At 39.1% G+C, this 18,785-nt stretch overlaps 1 protein-coding gene across 1 annotated transcript in view; it reads right to left on the bottom strand.

Annotated features, from left to right (window-relative positions):
* LOC124131181 overlaps nt 1-18,785 on the bottom strand; it is a 344,512-nt gene that overhangs the window by 212,393 nt on the left and 113,334 nt on the right. Inside the window, exons 24-33 of the mRNA XM_048395185.1 lie at nt 11,242-11,373; nt 10,867-10,990; nt 10,423-10,481; nt 9,900-10,096; nt 9,046-9,133; nt 8,336-8,409; nt 8,158-8,194; nt 7,552-7,649; nt 7,153-7,284; nt 6,484-6,638 (exon numbers count right to left, since the gene is read on the bottom strand). Coding sequence (XP_048251142.1) covers nt 6,484-6,638; nt 7,153-7,284; nt 7,552-7,649; nt 8,158-8,194; nt 8,336-8,409; nt 9,046-9,133; nt 9,900-10,096; nt 10,423-10,481; nt 10,867-10,990; nt 11,242-11,373 — 1,096 coding nt within the window. The remainder of the gene's footprint in view (nt 1-6,483; nt 6,639-7,152; nt 7,285-7,551; nt 7,650-8,157; nt 8,195-8,335; nt 8,410-9,045; nt 9,134-9,899; nt 10,097-10,422; nt 10,482-10,866; nt 10,991-11,241; nt 11,374-18,785) is intronic.

The following is an 18,785-nucleotide window of genomic DNA, read 5'->3' as shown; positions in this document are numbered from 1 at the left end:
TAACATTGTCAGCCAAGTGCATTCTAGAAACGTTAACGTTTTACGTCTTTTAACAATAACCCAGGAAGTTTGTATCGTAAAGATCGGGTGGTCAGGCTTGCTGACTTGGTTGATGCATGTCATAGATCCCAATTGGGTGGATCGATGCTCATGATATCAATCACTGGATTGTCTGGTCCAGGCTCGATTATTTTGCAGACCGCCGTCATATAGCTTGAATATTGCTGAGTGCGGCGTTAAACAACAAACCAACCAATCATACCAAAAGACGTTAAAAGATGGTACTTGTTGTTACCCTGCCTTACCCTCGGCATTAAGGGGCTCAAGTTGTTGTTTGTTGTTTAAAGCCGCACTCAGCAATATTCCAGCTATGTGATTGCGATCTGCCCAGACACTCCAGTGATTGACATCATGAGCATCAAACCACGCAATTGGGATCGATGCTCATGATGTCAATCATGCATCAACCAAGCCAGCGAGCCTGACCACCCGATTCCGTTAGTCGCCTCTCACAACAAGCATAGTCACTAAAAAATGGACTGGTCGGCTTGGAGTCAGTTTACTGTGTCTTAGTGGTGTAGTCATGTTAAATTGCAGCATGGTATCTCAGTGGGCTAGCACTTATAAAATCGGCCTTAGTCTTGACTAGTACAAACAGTCACATACACACACGTGCATGCACGTCGCTATATAAGTACAATAATCCTTATATAGCGACGTTAAACTCCATTTAACCTCACCTCACCTGTAATAATTATACCACAAATTGACATGTGCATTTAGGATGCAGTGTGTTCCTTTATAAAATGCGTCCGTGTCTGTCTGCAGGTGCATGATGAAGATGTATATTTTAACAGTTGCACAGCTGAGAACACATGCATAACTGTAATCATGTCAATAATACAAATATACTGAGATAAAGAACTGACTAAATAGCACCTGAGACATAAAAAGTCTCCCAACAATAAGGTTAAGATCCATGTCGACCCACCCGTGTTACATGTTTGCGTAGACACTGGAAGCTCTGTGGTATTCCTTCACCATGTCGTAACAGAACTTGTACTGATCCTAAAAGAACAAAAGATAACAACTAGAGATAATACATGTTGGCGTCTGCTGATCAACGAGTGATGGTGAACTGAACAGATAACGTATATATGTACTTCAATTAATTTAATACGGCGCGCAACATCGACGCTATCCTATCCTATGCCAATATTGGGGGAATGAAATAAGAGCTCCGAAATATAGTTATGCTATAATTAGCAACGAGCTCATGTTATGCGTTTCATGTTCATACTTTTAGATTTGTTCACTGCAGTTTGAATATACAGGCTGTAAATATGACTACAGGCAAGAAAAGAGTACTGCATTCTCACACTGTAGTTCAAATCAATTTGGTACTTTATTTTAATGACGAATATGTGAAAGGATTTTTCTGAATCATAAGTGTTTTTTAGCGCAAACTAACATAACAAGACAATAGTTTTCATCAGTAAATTAGTATAACTGTGACAACAACGTTCAGTTTCTGTGAGGTCACAATGGGTGTTGGATATAGTACAACGGTGAGGCAGTATTCAGTACTCACATACGACTGGATGAACTGGGGTCTGATACACTGAAGTTCCCGGATGGTCAGGTAAATGTCCACTTCCTTGTCCAGTCTGAGTCTGCTGATGATGTTGAGGATGCTGCAGAACACTCCACACAGTCGGGCACCGTCACTGTAACGAGACCAGGGGGATAGGATGGAACAAACAGTATTGTTTTCTTGTCTTGAACTATACTTCCAAATGTTGTTGCATATTCATCTTTTGTAAGAACTATTTTGAACAGAAACTACTCACGGACAATGCACAAGTGTCTTGTGTTCTTCAGAAGTACCCTTAGTGTCGATCTCATTCACGAACTCCAGCATAGCTTCTGTGCTCCCAGGGATGCAGGATTTCATCTTGTACACTGTGATCAGGCGACTTGAATCGATCTGGAAACCATACACATTACAGTGAACTTGATATTGTTGTAAGTAGCATTCTCGTGGCATCAGTCTTTACGTCTGATCAAGAGTGTATTTATAATGTGCACGATGTAAAGTGATAGATTGTAGTACATGTATACCCCCTGCCCTCAGACACCTACTTTAGTACAAACAAACAACTTTAATGGAGATTGGGTAGTCATGCTCTACAAATCTGCAGCTTTGTGTCCTTTTTTGGGGTTTGATGTGTTGATCCAATTTCATTATAATCAGATAGATCTTAGATCTCGCTTCCGCTAAACAAAGATATGAGGACATCTCATTAAGGGTCACGTCAGAAAGACGTTTTATCCGACCAATCAGAGCGTCGCCTACCAGATCATGAAAAAGACAGTTGGAATCCGATTTCTGATCACGCATGCTCCAAAGATTTAACACGGGGTATTCCAAACGACAATCACAGGTTTTGCTACTGAATCCAGACAATCTAGGTCATCTACTTGCCATTCTAGAATGTTCGTTTGTTGCGTTCTCAAATTTTAAATCGAGAAGTTGTCAAAACAAGTTTCAAAACATAGCCGCCAGTTTGAAACTAAAGCCGCAGAGCATGAGAAAGCTGCCTTTCAGATTGGCTAATGTCGTCTCTTGTCAGTCATTCCATTGGTCGGTCAAAATTCGCGAAAGGTTGGTCTGATGTGACCCTTTACTTCAGCAGAAGCAAAAACTAAGATCTGATTGAATGAGATTGGACCAACACACCACGCCCGATATAAGTGACACCAATTATCAAATTCAGAGACCTTGGCTACCCAATCTGATTTAAATGCCTGAGACAGACTCGATTATCTACAGTACACAGTGACATTGCTAGAATATTGTTGACTATATTCACTCACAGACTTCCTGATACGAAAATGATATGAACTGATATGATGTAATCATATCATCATAAATATTATGTGCTTTAATATGGCACAATATGATTTGACGACTGGTCAATGAGGTCGCACCTCTTCATTCAGTGTTACTGTTATTTGAACGATGGAAAAGATGTCTCTTGTAGTGTCCTCTGTGCTGTGTGTGACTCGGAAAGGTCCCATCTCCAACACTTGATCCTTCATGGGATACAGTCTCTGAAAGGTTAACCTTGAGATGAATGCGAAAATAAATGCATTTGAGATTGTCATTAACTCAAATAAGACATATATGTAGTTCCCAATGATCACCTGCAATTTCGTCACCAAAGAAAACCTACAGACATATCAAAACTGAAAATATTATAAGAAACCACAGTATTTATTTAATTCATCAATGACAACTTATATTGTTTATGAAGCACGTGTTGATAGCATTACATGTACCATATTTGAAGTTTGAAAGAACTGCAAAATAGTATAGGCTACGTTTGTTTACTTCAAATAAACATATTCAGAATAAGGGAAAAAAACAGGGAGCGTTGGATGGTACGTTAATCAAAAATGATCTGAAGTGTTCGCAAACTATTGACCGCGCATTTTATTAGGCTTTCTGCAAGGCTGTTGTTAGGCCCTCATGCCATTTGCAGCAGTGTCTGTTGACTACTTCTTCTTCTGCAGTGTAGTGTGACGAGCTGATGCCCAGGTTTGATGTCACAACTGAACACTATGTTTACAAAAGCGGAGTAAATCCTTGTGTGCGATACCAACCTTATCGTCTTCGAGACAGACAATGGCGAAACAGTCGTGATCATACACCAGTCTCCAAAAGTCAACAACAGTCGGTGTCACTGGTGTCTGGGTTGCTATTATACCTTTGGCACGTGTGGCAGACTGGAGTCAAAACAAATCAAACAATGATCATCGTTATCATGCATGGAACAAACAGTGGCAAAGGGTTTTAACATCAATATGAATACTGAAACAGATCCCTGCAGATAAACACTATAACCATGTGATATTTCATGATTTCTACTGATGCAAAGAAGACAGCAGTCAACTTACTGGAAGCACTACTGCGTTGATGTATTCATTATGGCCTGGCACGGGAGTGGAAAGATAGGGTCGTACATTGTTCGCTGAAAGAATAATGACATTTGTTATTTCATAAAAAAGATATGGTGAGTAATCTTGGGTGTTCCCTAAACTGAACACCGATAGTGTGGTAGTATATATCAGATCTAAACATAGATTACGACGCAAGAACGAACATATATACTCATGGCTCTCTCGTTAAAATGAAGGCGTCTTAGTCAGTTTAATCTTGGTCCTCGTGCTTTGAGGATGGAGTTAGTCTAACCTAAAGTGTAATAATGTTATATTCATCTGACGCAGTCACAGTGATTAGGCAGTGTGTATTTTGTGTCAAAAATTGGAATTGCATATCTTTGTTTGTTATTTCTAAACATTATTAATCCTGTATGACGATTGCACGTACAATCTTGTGGATTCAAATTTTGAACAAGGTGCGTGTTATTTAGAAATAATATTAACTAATAGTACCTAAAAATATCTTAATGTGAATGTGGGTGGATGGAATGCCCGCTGACCGACACAAGTTCCAATTCGTCCTTATGACAGGACTTTGATCCTTCGAACAGATTGCAGAAGGGACAAAATGTTAACATCGAGTCGTTGACTCATAAAATGTCAACACGTAGAAGTATTTTGATACTGACTTCACCTGGTACAATGTCTTGATTCCTGTTTTTGCTTCTGTTCTCTGGGAGTTGAGCTGCAGACACTGCATCATCATCTACGTCCTGCTGAATCGCTTTGAGTGACTGCGGAAACAAGCAATGTAGGGTACGGTGTGTTCATTAATTTCACACATCTTTGATGACTAATTAATATGGGAGAAAACATATATAGACAGTATACATGTAATCCAAGACATTTAATATATATATATATATATATATATATATATATATATATATATATATATATATATATAGTGATTTTAGAAGCTGAAGCACCAGGATTAGCTTTAATAGTTCTGACATTATTAGACAGCTGGGTATTCATTGCATCGGCTTACCTTGACTACATCACATAGAATCACCTAACATCACTGTTGTAACATGATGTTGTTCGTCCCTGTGTATATGTAACCTTAGGTATATAACCATGTCCTACCTACGTGTTTGATACAAGCATCTGTACCAAAACGTGACATAAATAAATAAAAGTTTAAATCCTTCAGTCATTTCCGTCATCACATTCAAGCTGGTTAGATTATTTACGCAAATGTTACTGGTCCAGTCAAAACAGTTAGTGAGAGAGTATGTTTTACACCACTTTTACCAAGAGTCCAGCTATATCACAGAACCGTGACGTGTGAGCATTTTATCCACTTTGCAAAGCCCCCTTCCAACAACACAATAACGCAGCATTATTTCGTGGCCCATTAGCTGTACCTGAAACTGCCTGCTCATCTCCGCCTCTTCGTGTCTGGTGTATGTCAAACCACTTCCAATTGTTCTCTCAAATTCAGCAGAGGTATAATAAGTCCCAATGCTCCCAAGAGCTTCAAGAAGAACATCATGAACAAAGCGGTACTGCTCCTGGAAACATGCAAAACGTGTTTATAAAAAATGTCGTCATTAGAATGTAGTCTCTTTCAATGTGAGTTAAGTGGTTATCATATATAACTGAAAAAGTAACATAATTGTCATGATGCTACCAAACAATAATGTTTAGCCTCTTCACAGTTTGGACTTACCACAGTCTGCACCATGTTCATCCTAGCCTCTCTCATCTTAGACACACACGAGAACACGTTTACTTTGTTCAGAGACTCGGCTTCATCAAAGAGGTTGTCGAGCGCAATGAACGTCCCCGTACGTCCAACGCCAGCGCTGAAGCCATGAAAAAAAAAGTTGCCAGCAAATCAGATATGCAGGTGAGTCATTTGGAGATCAGATACACAGTAGGTCACAAAAAGAAAACAAGAGCAAGTTATTAATTACAAGGCAATTATATACAAAGGTGAAGTACTCGGACATCACAAATACAGTGATGATAAGGAGATACAGAAACTTCAGTCATCAAGGGATCACATATTAGAGAAACGGTATGAACCTATTCTTCATTTCCCATTATGTTCTTGCAGATACGTTTCCCAAGTGTACATGGCAATAATGCGGTAATTCGATATTATTATAGTACAGGAAACTGAGGCACAGGATGTTGTAGAAAAAGATGAAAATGTCTACACACATTCCAACTTATATTAAGCATGGTTTGATATGAATCCTGCAGTTTTGCTGTCAACATAAGGGTAAATCTTTAAAATGAGGATTACATAATATAGGTAAAAAGAATATGTAAAAGTGAAAGGATAAGTGTATCCGACTGTATATCACTGGGTATGCTGGATACATATGAAGGTATAAGGGGTCTTTAGACATCCTCTGGACACGGGTATCGCTGTGCAGGTTTTCAGACGACGAGTTGAATGGCTCAGGATATTTTGTTTCTATTTGAAAGCACAATCATATCTTGGAAATGTCACAGGCAACATACCTGCAGTGAACTACAACAGGTCCGGTAATGTCCTCCTCTGATGACGTCAGACTCCTGTACTGCTTCCAGAAGCCGACCAGAGCCGGCGCAGAAGGAACATCGTGGTCAGGCCAGGACGTGAAGTGAAGCTGCGTCACTGTCCTCTTGTCAGAGGGCTAGAAATAGCATCTCAAATGAAACAGATCTACAGGTCTCATATGGGATGGGGGCGGTCGGGTAGCCTAGTGGTTTAAGCGTTCACTCGTCATGCCGAAGGCCCAGGTTCGATTCCCGACAATGTGTGAAGCCCATTACTGGTGTACCTCGCCGTGATATTGCTGGAGTATTGCTAAAAGCGGCATAAAAGCATACTCACTCATTCACTCACTCATATGGAACAGAGGAAGTGTCAATTCTGATAACAACATATTGCACAACTCCGATTTCCTTAAATTAACTATTTTGAAGTACAAATAATGATAATGATAAAAGCGACAAACCCCTTTTTAATAGCCACAAGAAATATCCAAGATGGTTAACAGTGACTGTCTCATTACCGTTTCATTCTACCGGGTACCCATTCACAGATAGGTAAACAGAGGCATATTTCGAACAAAGTAACATGCCTCAGGAGATGTGCAACCTATGTGCAACATGTGCTTCAGTATCGCGCAGGACCAAAAGACCTACTTTCGTAGAATGGTGAACACTGTATCTTCTGATGGTAAAGTCCGCCCTGACTGTGGCCAACAGTGGCTTGATGACAATGCGACCACATATCTTCTGTTCGTTCTCGTCAGGCCAGTATTGTTCGCACTTTTTCTGTAAAAAAAGTGGATGGTTATGTGCATCCTTGATTTAGACTAACTGCAAAATGTAACGTTTTAACACTTAATGTGTAGGTAATATAATTAATATCTGAAAAGGTCAATAATGCACCTCTGATTCTAATTTTAGACGGCTCCCAAAAACCTATCAGTTATATCGAGGTTGCTCGAGGGAAGACAAAGACATAAAGACGTTTGTTACCACAGATTATTACAAGAGGATTGTGTTCAAGTAAACTCTTTCCTCTTTAGTTTAGCTTACCCTGTTTAGTTCCATGACTCTAGTTAGCATGATGATTATCGATACGTTTTCCTGCCACACCATCCTCCAGAAATCGTTCACAGTGACAGGGTTTGGTCCTGGAATATAATTACCATGACCATGACCATTTTTGAAATAGTGTGTGTCCATGATTAATGAAGAGAGGTATGACTCTGACGTTGGTAGTGTGATGGGGAATTCCGAGTCAGAAGAGGCCGACGCGTGAAGATTCGGGTTAGAACAGGTCTCCAGCAACCCATGCTTTTGGTCTGAAGAGGCGTCTAACGGTATCGGGTGGTCTGGCTCACTGACTTGGTTGATGCATGTCATCATATCCCAATTGTGCGGATCGATGTTCATGATATCAATCACAGGATTGTCTGATCAAGACGCGATCATTTAAAGACCGCCGTCATATATCTGGAATATTGTTGGATGTGGCGTTAACCAACAAACAAATAAACAAACAAACAAACAGAGGAGGTCCTCCAAAATCATGTACGTAAGCAGAACCGTTCACATGTGCATTTTGTAGGATTGCAACGAAGGAAATGATATAGTAATATTGGTCTATAAATGTTTAATAATAACGTTCAAGACATATACCTTGTGCAGCAATGAACACACTGGATTCGGAGAAGCCCTGAAACGTAACAAACGTATTGTGCAGTGACAGATGACGAACACATTATACGAAATTACTTTTCATTCATTTATTTGCAAGGGGCAGTTTTGAATAATATACATTCGGGAATAGCTAACCATTTGATTAAGTGTGGCTTACAGTTATGTAGCTGGCGTGGATATAGTCCCATGTGGCATCACCATCTGGCATCAGAACAACGCGACTGTCGTCATCTGTTCAAAAGAGAAATGAGGATATGTTTTCATTTCAGAGGAAACACTTAATGGAGACACTATTTAGAATTCACACCATTAAGGAATTTGAATTATAAATTTATATTATAGAGCAACGTTAACGCGTTCAAAATAAGGGTTCCTTACCACTGCATGAGACAAATGTGAATATTAGTCAGTATATATCTTCTTCCAATCATTTATATATCACATCAAACGTATTATCTGATATCCTGAAACTTTCATTTACACATGACTGTGACATTCACATATGTAGTAGGTCATATATAGTCAAAATATACAAAAATACTGATCTGGAAAAGGAATGTTCTGCAATCATTATTAACAGGACTACAATGTTCAGCATGCTAAGGCGATAATTTGATAATTGTATGATTCAGATTTCAGTGTGAAAGTGAGAATGTGATGTGTGAACAATTCATATGGAGCCAAAGACTTAATGTATTAAATGGAGCCAGCCATTATTATTTCAAATGGGGTTCGAATCCTATTTAAGTTTTGTTTTTTATTAACCACCACACACAATTACACGCCATTGGAAAACAATACCCCAAAACGTACATGTACGCCTATAATAGACTGTTATATATACACTATTATTTTTCTAAAACTCACATGGAAATAGTTCCAAGAAACGGTTCCTCTTTTTATTTTCAGGTTTTCTCCCTTCGACATGAGCTCCGTGTATTCCGTAACGGAGTAGCTATAAATATAAAACGCCAATGCAAAGGGAATAACCAGGCTCAATTATCTGCCGAAACAGATTCCATTTGGAATACATGGCAAAATAGCTGTGAAACCTTTGTGAATGGACAACTGAAAATCAGCGATAACACCAGGTATTCGCGAAAAGGGTAGGCATGTCCAGCCCTGCCGGTAGCACCAGCCATTCTCACAAAAGTAAGTATTTATTAGCTGACGCCGCATAGCAGTACTCTTGCTGTAAACAAACCAGACAATCGAGTGATCGATGGACCAGATAATCCAGTGACACGGCAGTGCATTTACTGATTTTGTTTCTTGTAAACTAGTAAAACCAATATATTAATTTTAAATTACGTCTTTGTACAAACGAAGAGATTATGCTGCGTAATTACAAGTAAAAAAACCCGTTTAAGAACTAGATTGTTTAGCAAGTGGGATGGGAATAGAAGGGGGAGCAATTTAGTCTCTTGAAAGAATTGCATCCCTGTATTTCATATTGAGTGTGTATCCATGTGGACTGCGTCATAAACAAAGCATGGAGGTAACCCATACGGCACGATTTCGATTGGCCAAACAGTTAGGGATACACATACTTTTGTTTCCTCTGTTGCATGAAGTCAACATGGAAACAAACGAAGCACCAATATTATAGATACCCACACGCCCGAATAACGCCATGATAATGCCGCGCTTTTGCGAAACGAATGAAAATGTGCTTTTAATTTTAGATTACTGCTGTATTTATCAATTTAACCAAGCCCTACCTTGTACTCGTGTTCGAATCCCACGCCTGTCTCTCTGTCCCTGACGTACTGCTTGAGCCTGTCCAGGGACACAGGAGCTGGGACGACGTTGTAGTATGGCTCCGAGTTCTCGTACACGTTGTCTGCAGGAGGCTTTGGTTTCTTAGCAGGCTTTTCAGGTGGCGCAGGTTTACCTGCAGCAGGAGTGTCTTTCTCACCTTAAACAAGAGCAATAAGACATTAATGCAACATCTATGCCCTTAAAAAGATATGCTACTAAATAGGGTGTCTGATGTATTGACTATGAACGTGTACTTATACCCTATGTGTGATGGTTGTATTGAAATGTGTACATGTCAACATACGCGACACGACGTAATTATTATTATCACATTCGGTGTTAGGTACTCCTGCTATAGACAGAGATAAAGCATAGCATGATCATCAGTGCGAGCAGATTGTGGTTCCTGATTTGCTATAAAAGGGAAAATTCTAAAACGAGAATAACAGTTCATAACCGTAGTACTAACATGTAAGGACACACCTTTTACTTTACCGAGAGAAATTGTATTTTCTTCTTCTTGAGACTTCATATTACGTCTTCTGGAACATAAACCATCCTCTGTTTTAATGTGTATGTACATGTTAGTACAATTAATGGTAGTTTCCGTAGAACTAACACTCATTGCATACACGTCTTTAGAAGTGTGGTACAATGTGCAATGCCAAACAACTTTTATAATGTTTATTACTGTCATAGTGTGTTCCGTTGTGTATATTCAAGTAAAACCTTCCATATATGCTTCAGTGGTTGTGTGACTGAATATTGCTTGACGTCAAAGTGAGCAATATTCCGGCTATACGTCACGATCTGTAAAACATCGAGTCTGGCAGGCGGGTGACTGAAGTTAAGATGTTCGGGCCATGCCACCAAGATCATTGTGTCTGACTGTCCGATACAAAACGGTATTTTTAGTATGACACATACCTCTTGATGACGACCAACAGGACTACGAGGATCACTGCCACTAGTACAGCTACAGCCGCGCCACTTATTGCACCAACTGTAGAACTGGATATGGAACCGTCGCCCTTTTGGGAGCTTGTAGACACTATAATATTAAAAAGTCAAAAACATGCTTTGGTTCATGAGTGAGTTATTAAAGTGTTACGTGCGATTAAATTTGATATAACTATTTCATTTCAGGGTAGACTAGGAAAGATATTGGCACTAATTGAAGACGTATTGATATTCCAAAACATTTTCTAACGGTCGCAAATAAATAATATCAAATGTCTTTATTAACGTCTAGAATGAAGGAGTGGAAACTTGTTAAATACCTAAAGCTGTTGATCTACTCACGTTTGCAGGAATCACCCTTGTAGCCTTCCTCGCACCCAAGTATGCATGAGCCATTGGAGGGCTGACATGTCCCATTAAGACAGTTGCCACAGGGATATTGGCAGTTTTCTCCATAGGTGTTGTTGACACACTCTATACCCATGAAAATGTGAAGGCTGATTTTTATGAAACTGTTAGGGAATCAGTTTTACTTCATACTATCATTCAGTTTTCCATTTTGTTTACTGGCTGACGCTGGTACAATTATGTATGTATAATTTGCTTATTGATTGTGCAAGGTATTCTTAAAATATTTGAAGTCAATCCTCATTCCTCATACATGACATGCAAGATTTGGTCGTAACCCTTCTTAGAGAGACCATTACATTTCCAATTCACCATGTGTAACGGAGCATTTTTGGAAGATGCCTTCTCTTTAATTGTTTAAATATTGGCCATGGCTTACCTTGTTGACAGAGTGGACCTTCATAGCCAGGCTGACATCCTTTAGTGCACTTTCCATCTTGTGAGTTGCAGTTGCCTCCCTTGCATTGGCCACAAGCAGAACAGCTGGAACCATAATAGCCATCACCACATTCTGAAAGCAGATGTTGTGATAGGCTTAATGACGCACATTCTGAAAGCAGATGTTGTGATAGGCTTAATGACGCACATTCTGAAAGCAGATGTTGTGAGAGGCTTAATGACGCACATTCTGAAAGCAGATGTTGTGAGAGGCTTAATGACGCACATTCTGAAAGTAGATGTTGTGAGAGGCTTAATGACGCACATTCTGAAAGTAGATGTTGTGATAGGCTTAATGACGCACATTCTGAAAGCAGATGTTGTGATAGGCTTAATGACGCACATTCTGAAAGCAGATGTTGTGAGAGGCTAAATGACGCACATTCTGAAAGTAGATGTTGTGAGAGGCTTAATGACGCACATTCTGAAAGCAGATGTTGTGATAGGCTAAATGACGCACATTCTGAAAGTAGATGTTGTGAGAGGCTTAATGACGCACATTCTGAAAGCAGATGTTGTGATAGGCTTAATGACGCACATTCTGAAAGCAGATGTTGTGATAGGCTTAATGACGCACATTCTGAAAGCAGATGTTGTGAGAGGCTTAATGACGCACATTCTGAAAGCAGATGTTGTGATAGGCTTAATGACGCACATTCGGAAAGAAGATGTTGTGAGAGGCTTAATGACGCAAATTCTGAAAGCAGATGTTGCGAGAGGCTTAATGACCCATATTCTGAAAGCAGATGTTGTGAGAGGCTTATTGACGCGCATTCTGAAAGTAGATGTTGTGAGTGGTTTATTGACGCGCATTCTGAAAGTAGATGTTGTGACAGGCTAAATGATGCACATTATGAAAGTAGATGTTGTGACAGGCTAAATGACGCACATTCTGAAAGCAGATGTTGTGACAGGCTAAATGATGCACTTTCTGAAAGCAGATGTTGTGACAGGCTAAATGATGCACATTATGAAAGTAGATGTTGTGACAGGCTAAATGACGCACATTCTGAAAGCAGATGTTGTGACAGGCTAAATGACGCACATTCTGAAAGCAGATGTTGTGAGAGGTTTAATGACCCATATTCTGAAAGCAGATGTTGTGAGAGGCTTAATGACGCACATTCTGAAAGCAGATGTTGTGACAGGCTTAATGACGCGCATTCTGAAAGTAAATGTTGTGAGTGGCTTATTGACGCCCATTCTGAAAGCAGATGTTGTGAGAGGCTAAATGACGCACATTCTGAAAGCAGATGTTGTGAGAGGCTAAATGACGCACATTCTGAAAGTAGATGTTGTGAGAGGCTTAATGACGCACATTCTGAAAGCAGATGTTGTGATAGGCTAAATGACGCACATTCTGAAAGTAGATGTTGTGAGAGGCTTAATGACGCACATTCTGAAAGCAGATGTTGTGATAGGCTTAATGACGCACATTCTGAAAGCAGATGTTGTGATAGGCTTAATGACGCACATTCTGAAAGCAGATGTTGTGAGAGGCTTAATGACGCACATTCTGAAAGCAGATGTTGTGATAGGCTTAATGACGCACATTCTGAAAGAAGATGTTGTGAGAGGCTTAATGACGCAAATTCTGAAAGCAGATGTTGCGAGAGGCTTAATGACCCATATTCTGAAAGCAGATGTTGTGAGAGGCTTATTGACGCGCATTCTGAAAGTAGATGTTGTGAGTGGTTTATTGACGCGCATTCTGAAAGTAGATGTTGTGAGAGGCTTAATGACGCACATTCTGAAAGCAGATGTTGTGAGAGGCTAAATGACGCACATTCTGAAAGTAGATGTTGTGAGAGGCTTAATGACGCACATTCTGAAAGCAGATGTTGTGAGAGGCTAAATGACGCACATTCTGAAAGCAGATGTTGTGACAGGCTAAATGACGCACATTCTGAAAGCAGATGTTGTGAGAGGTTTAATGACCCATATTCTGAAAGCAGATGTTGTGAGAGGCTTAAGACGCACATTCTGAAAGCAGATGTTGTGATAGGCTTAATGACGCACATTCTGAAAGCAGATGTTGTGATAGGCTTATTGACGCAAATTCTGAAAACAGTTGTTGTGACAGGCTTAATGACGCACATTCTGAAAGCAGATGTTGTGAGTGGCTTATTGACGCACATTCTGAAAGCAGATGTTGTGACAGGCTAAATGACGCTCATTCTGAAAGCAGATGTTGTGACAGGCTAAATGACGCTCATTCTGAAAGCAGATGTTGTGACAGGCTAAATGACGCACATTTTGAAAGCAGATGTTGTGACAGGCTAAATGACGCACATTCTGAAAGCAGATGTTGTGACAGGCTTACTGACGCACATTCTGAAAGCAGATGTTGTGAGAGGTTTAATGACGCACATTCTGAAAGTAGTTTTTGTGACAGGCTAAATGACGCACATTCGGAAAACAGTTGTTGTGACAGGCTAAATGACGCACATTCTGAAAGCAGATATTGTGATAGGCTTAATGACGCACATTCTGAAAGCAGATGTTGTGACAGGCTAAATGACGTACATTCTGAAAGCAGATGTTGTGAGTGGCTTATTGACGCACATTCTGAAAGCAGATGTTGTGACAGGCTAAATGACGCACATTCTGAAAGCAGATGTTGTGAGTGGCTTATTGACGCAAATTCTGAAAGCAGATGTTGTGACAGGCTAAATGACGCACATTTTGAAAGCAGATGTTGTGACAGGCTAAATGACGCACATTCTGAAAGCGGATGTTTTGAGAGGTTTAATGACGCACATTCTGAAAGTAGTTTTTGTGACAGGCTAAATGACGCACATTCGGAAAACAGTTGTTGTGACAGGCTAAATGACGCACATTCTGAAAGCAGATATTGTGATAGGCTTAATGACGCACATTCTGAAAGGAGATATTGACAAAGACTCAGTGACCAAAATTTTGAAAGCAGATATTGTGAGAGGCTTAATGACGCATATTCTGAAACTTGACGCAGATCAAACATTCAATGTCACTCAGCAGGCAGTTATTTTTAATTGAAATGATATAAAATTGTGTGTGGAGTTATTTCCATACTTACTAAAGTGTGATTAAGATAATCTGCCTGAGTATTGGTATTAATCAGGATCTCAGGTATTAAGTCTATTACTATCGGCATTGAGCAATATCTCTAGAAACACACTGATTTTCACTGTTCCATTCGTACACTTTTCACAGCTATTTTGCCATTGACGCCAAATGGAATCTGTTTCGGCGGACAATGAAAACTGGTTATTCTTTTGACGCTGAGTGACGCTTTAGATTTGTTTGTTACACTATTGTGGTTTTTTTGTGAAACGTATCTGGTCTTTGACCATTGTTAATACAATATAAACGTATATATGGAGCTGCTAGACAGTATGATTCTTCACTGAATCATTACTCAAATATAAGTGACAATACTTTTGCCATAATCATGAGAAATCGCTGTCCATTGTACGATTCCCACTATTTCATAGCATGTGCTTATGAAGCTCTATTTATAGCGTTTTGTGCCCTATCGATCGGCCATCCGGTAAAATCACCATCAAGCAAGGCTTCAGGATGAAGTTCAGTGCTGCTTAGTAGGATAGATTGATGGATGATCGAGTTTTTCTTTATTTAAGCTCCAAACATGTACTTCTTATTTTCCATTTTAGTGTCTGTACAGCATGATCAGAAACGTAATTTACACATGTCATTTATTTGAGATAATGTTGCTATATTATTACCTTTACACAAAGGCCCTTTGAAACCATTGCTGCACCCTTCAAGGCAGCTTCCATTCACATGGTGACAAGTTGTTGATGTACGACACTGGCCACAACTTGACGAACAGTTCACTCCAAAAAATGTGTCAGGACACTCTTTTAAAATGGAATAGAATAACCATTTAAAGGCAGAAAGGAGAATAAGTATTACTGTGTAGGAGTGATCATATCATGTTTAACGTTTATCACAAACCTACATCAAACCATAATGCTGTGTATCAGTAAGTACAAATTGGAACTGACATTGTGATGCCAATATAATATATATCTATTTCCACGTATGACCTTATCACTACTTTTTACTATATTGACTCCAGATGAAATAAGATATTTTACCTGTGTTAATGAAAGATAAGTTGTATTCTGAGACGTTTCATTAGATGATATCATAGGCATAAATTCGATTCAGTGCGAAAGATCGCACTGCAGACACTACAATAACCAACATATACAAGTAAATTCATGTTCTCCACAAAGTCGGGATAGAATGTGTCTATGTTGTTACATACTGTCATGGCACAGCGGGCGTTGATATCCAGCCTCACACCCAGTAAAACATGTCCCATCTTGCCTGGAGCAGTTGGTGTTGTCCTGACAGTGTCCACACTCCCTGCAGGGCGACCCGTAGGAACCAGCCGCACATGCTGTGTATCAATAAGTACAATTGCAACTGACATTGTGATGACAAAATATTGTATTTATTCCCATTTGTGATTTAATCACTACTTTTAAATATATTGAATCCAGATGAACTAACATATGTTACCTGTGCTACACAGTGGAGGTCCATATCCAGGTTTACAGCCAGTCAAACATGTCCCATTTAGCACAGAACATGGGGAATCGCCCTTACAGTGTCCACATCCTTGGCAGGGCGGTCCATAGAAGTGAACTGCACACACTGAATGGACGAAGATTATCTTAAAGTCTTGCCTTGAAAGGATGAAATTACCACATCGCATATTGTGTTAATTTTGTTAACAGCCTAAATGACAAAATGCAACATATTTTATCAACAAAATACGTATCATAAGACAATGTTTGTGCAATTTGAAATCGGATTTTTAGTTAAATGTCAGATTAAAATCTTTCGTGCTGAGATTGTTTTGTAACACGGTACATGTATAAAAGGTGGAATGAAGTATGGACTGATTCACGAATGGAGACGTACAGATCAATGTGCAGTCTCGCTCTTGGAACTGCGAGGGTATAACTTCAACTGTAAAATTTCACTTGTTGTAATCGCTTCTTCTCGCAGGTGCTTGGCTGATGTAGAATTCCATTGCCTTCTTGAACTATTTTGAAAGCTACTTGGACATCTTATACGACTTTTTCAGTAAAAACATCATCTCAACAGTGTTCCAAAAGACACTGTTATGAGCCGTTAAGACAATTGTGGTGTACATGCATTTCTCTAATATAAAATCAAACCTAGATACGTTTTGAAGAGATATACAACATATTGAGATACACCTTGCATAACGCGTGCATTGACTCACTGTCTAGCACCTAATTGTAAGTACTAAATAATATCTTGTAGATTCTCAGCTTAACTATATGAATTGGTCTTGATTGAGAAAGAGTTGGAAGATTTAAAAGTGCCCCAGGAGAGTTCACGTGCACATATATCTTATTTATACATTTTGTGGAATTTTCTAATCCTATGGCGGACTGGTTCAATTAGGTTTTGCCACAGTGGATTCTAATATCCAGGTTGACACCCATCACCACATCTCCTATCTGCCGTGTTAGAAAGAGCGTTGCTCCGACAGTGGCCACATTGTGAAGTACACGTGGACCCATAATAACAAGGAACACATGATGTATGGGGATAGGAGTAAGGTAACATTCGGTTAGAAATAGGTACGTTGATCCTACTAGTAAATGCAAGCATTTTCGTTAAACTAGCTTCGATTTCACATTTTCTCAACAACAAAATAAACAAATGACAAACATACACTGATGTGGATCATTTACAATAATATGAATTCAGACCAATCATAATGTTAAGACTAAGGTAAACAATAAAACATCTAGGTAATGTTATAACTAAAAATAAATATGTGGCTAACGCAAAATGTATTGTGACATTTACAGAACTACAATTTCAGAACAATCATATCTAACGAGAGAGACTGTGAAACCCAGCATTTACATTTCTAATTCACCATATGTCAAGAAATATTTTCGGGACCTCTAGTACACACATGCACCCATAACAATCAGGAGTAGAAAATGTATCCAAAGTTTATAAACATCACTCTCGATCCCGGTGTTTAAACCTGCTACGTTTCGCACATGATTTCATTTCGACAAAGAAGATTACTTTGGGGAAAACTATTCTCACTACTTATACGTAATTCCGTTCAAATGACATTACTTCCATTCCAGTTATAAAACAAATAGTGAAAACACATAGCTACGCAGTGCGATTTAGAATTTGAAAATAGAAAGGAAAGTTTATCCTTTTATTATCTTCCATTTAAATGACACCATTACCCATTGATATCTATGCAATTCGACTTTAAACAGAATGTCAAATATTTCTCTATAGCGTTAAGCAGCTACCACATACATTTACACATGCATAATAGCTGTTGAAATGAAATGTCGAAATGTCATAGCCTCAGAGATCATCACCATAAAGTTTTACAGGAGCCCTAAATGTAGATTGGTATTTATTAAAATACAACACTGACCTTCTAAATGTATGGTAAGTATGACACTAGCTAGGTGTTACACATCTTATTTAAACCCACAGCGTGACAGAAGACACCGGGCATTTCAAACGTTGTTAATAGAAACGACCACAATCATTTCCACAATCATAACGTCTCGTCACGATATTGCTGAAATATTGCCGATGTGACGTTAAACTTCAACTCCACAATCATAACAAATTTCATCTACAGACTATATAAAATAACATCTTACTTTTACACAATGGGGGGCTGTAACCCTGTTGACATCCTTGTGTGCATGTTCCATCATCCTTCTTACAGTCCGACATCCCGCTACACTGACCACAAGTGGAGGAACAGTTGACCCCATAATGATGTTGGCCACAATCTGTATGGATAGGGATATATCAACACTTCTTGATGTTATATTATGTGTTTTAGAAGGAAATGATAACGACGTGCACATGAAACACCAAATTAAATCAAAAGTACCAAATTATCTTTTGAACAATGACTTAGTTTATGACTTCACATAAGATATTCCTCACGTAAATGTCTTATCATCACTTATCATCACCGCTACACTGACCAC

Source organism: Haliotis rufescens, unplaced genomic scaffold, assembly GCF_023055435.1.
Source record: "Haliotis rufescens isolate VD_foot unplaced genomic scaffold, xgHalRufe1.0.p SCAF_14, whole genome shotgun sequence".
In the NCBI taxonomy this organism is placed as follows: domain Eukaryota; kingdom Metazoa; phylum Mollusca; class Gastropoda; order Lepetellida; family Haliotidae; genus Haliotis; species Haliotis rufescens.
Note: the sequence above shows the minus strand (reverse complement) of the source record. Positions and strands in the feature narration are given on the sequence as shown.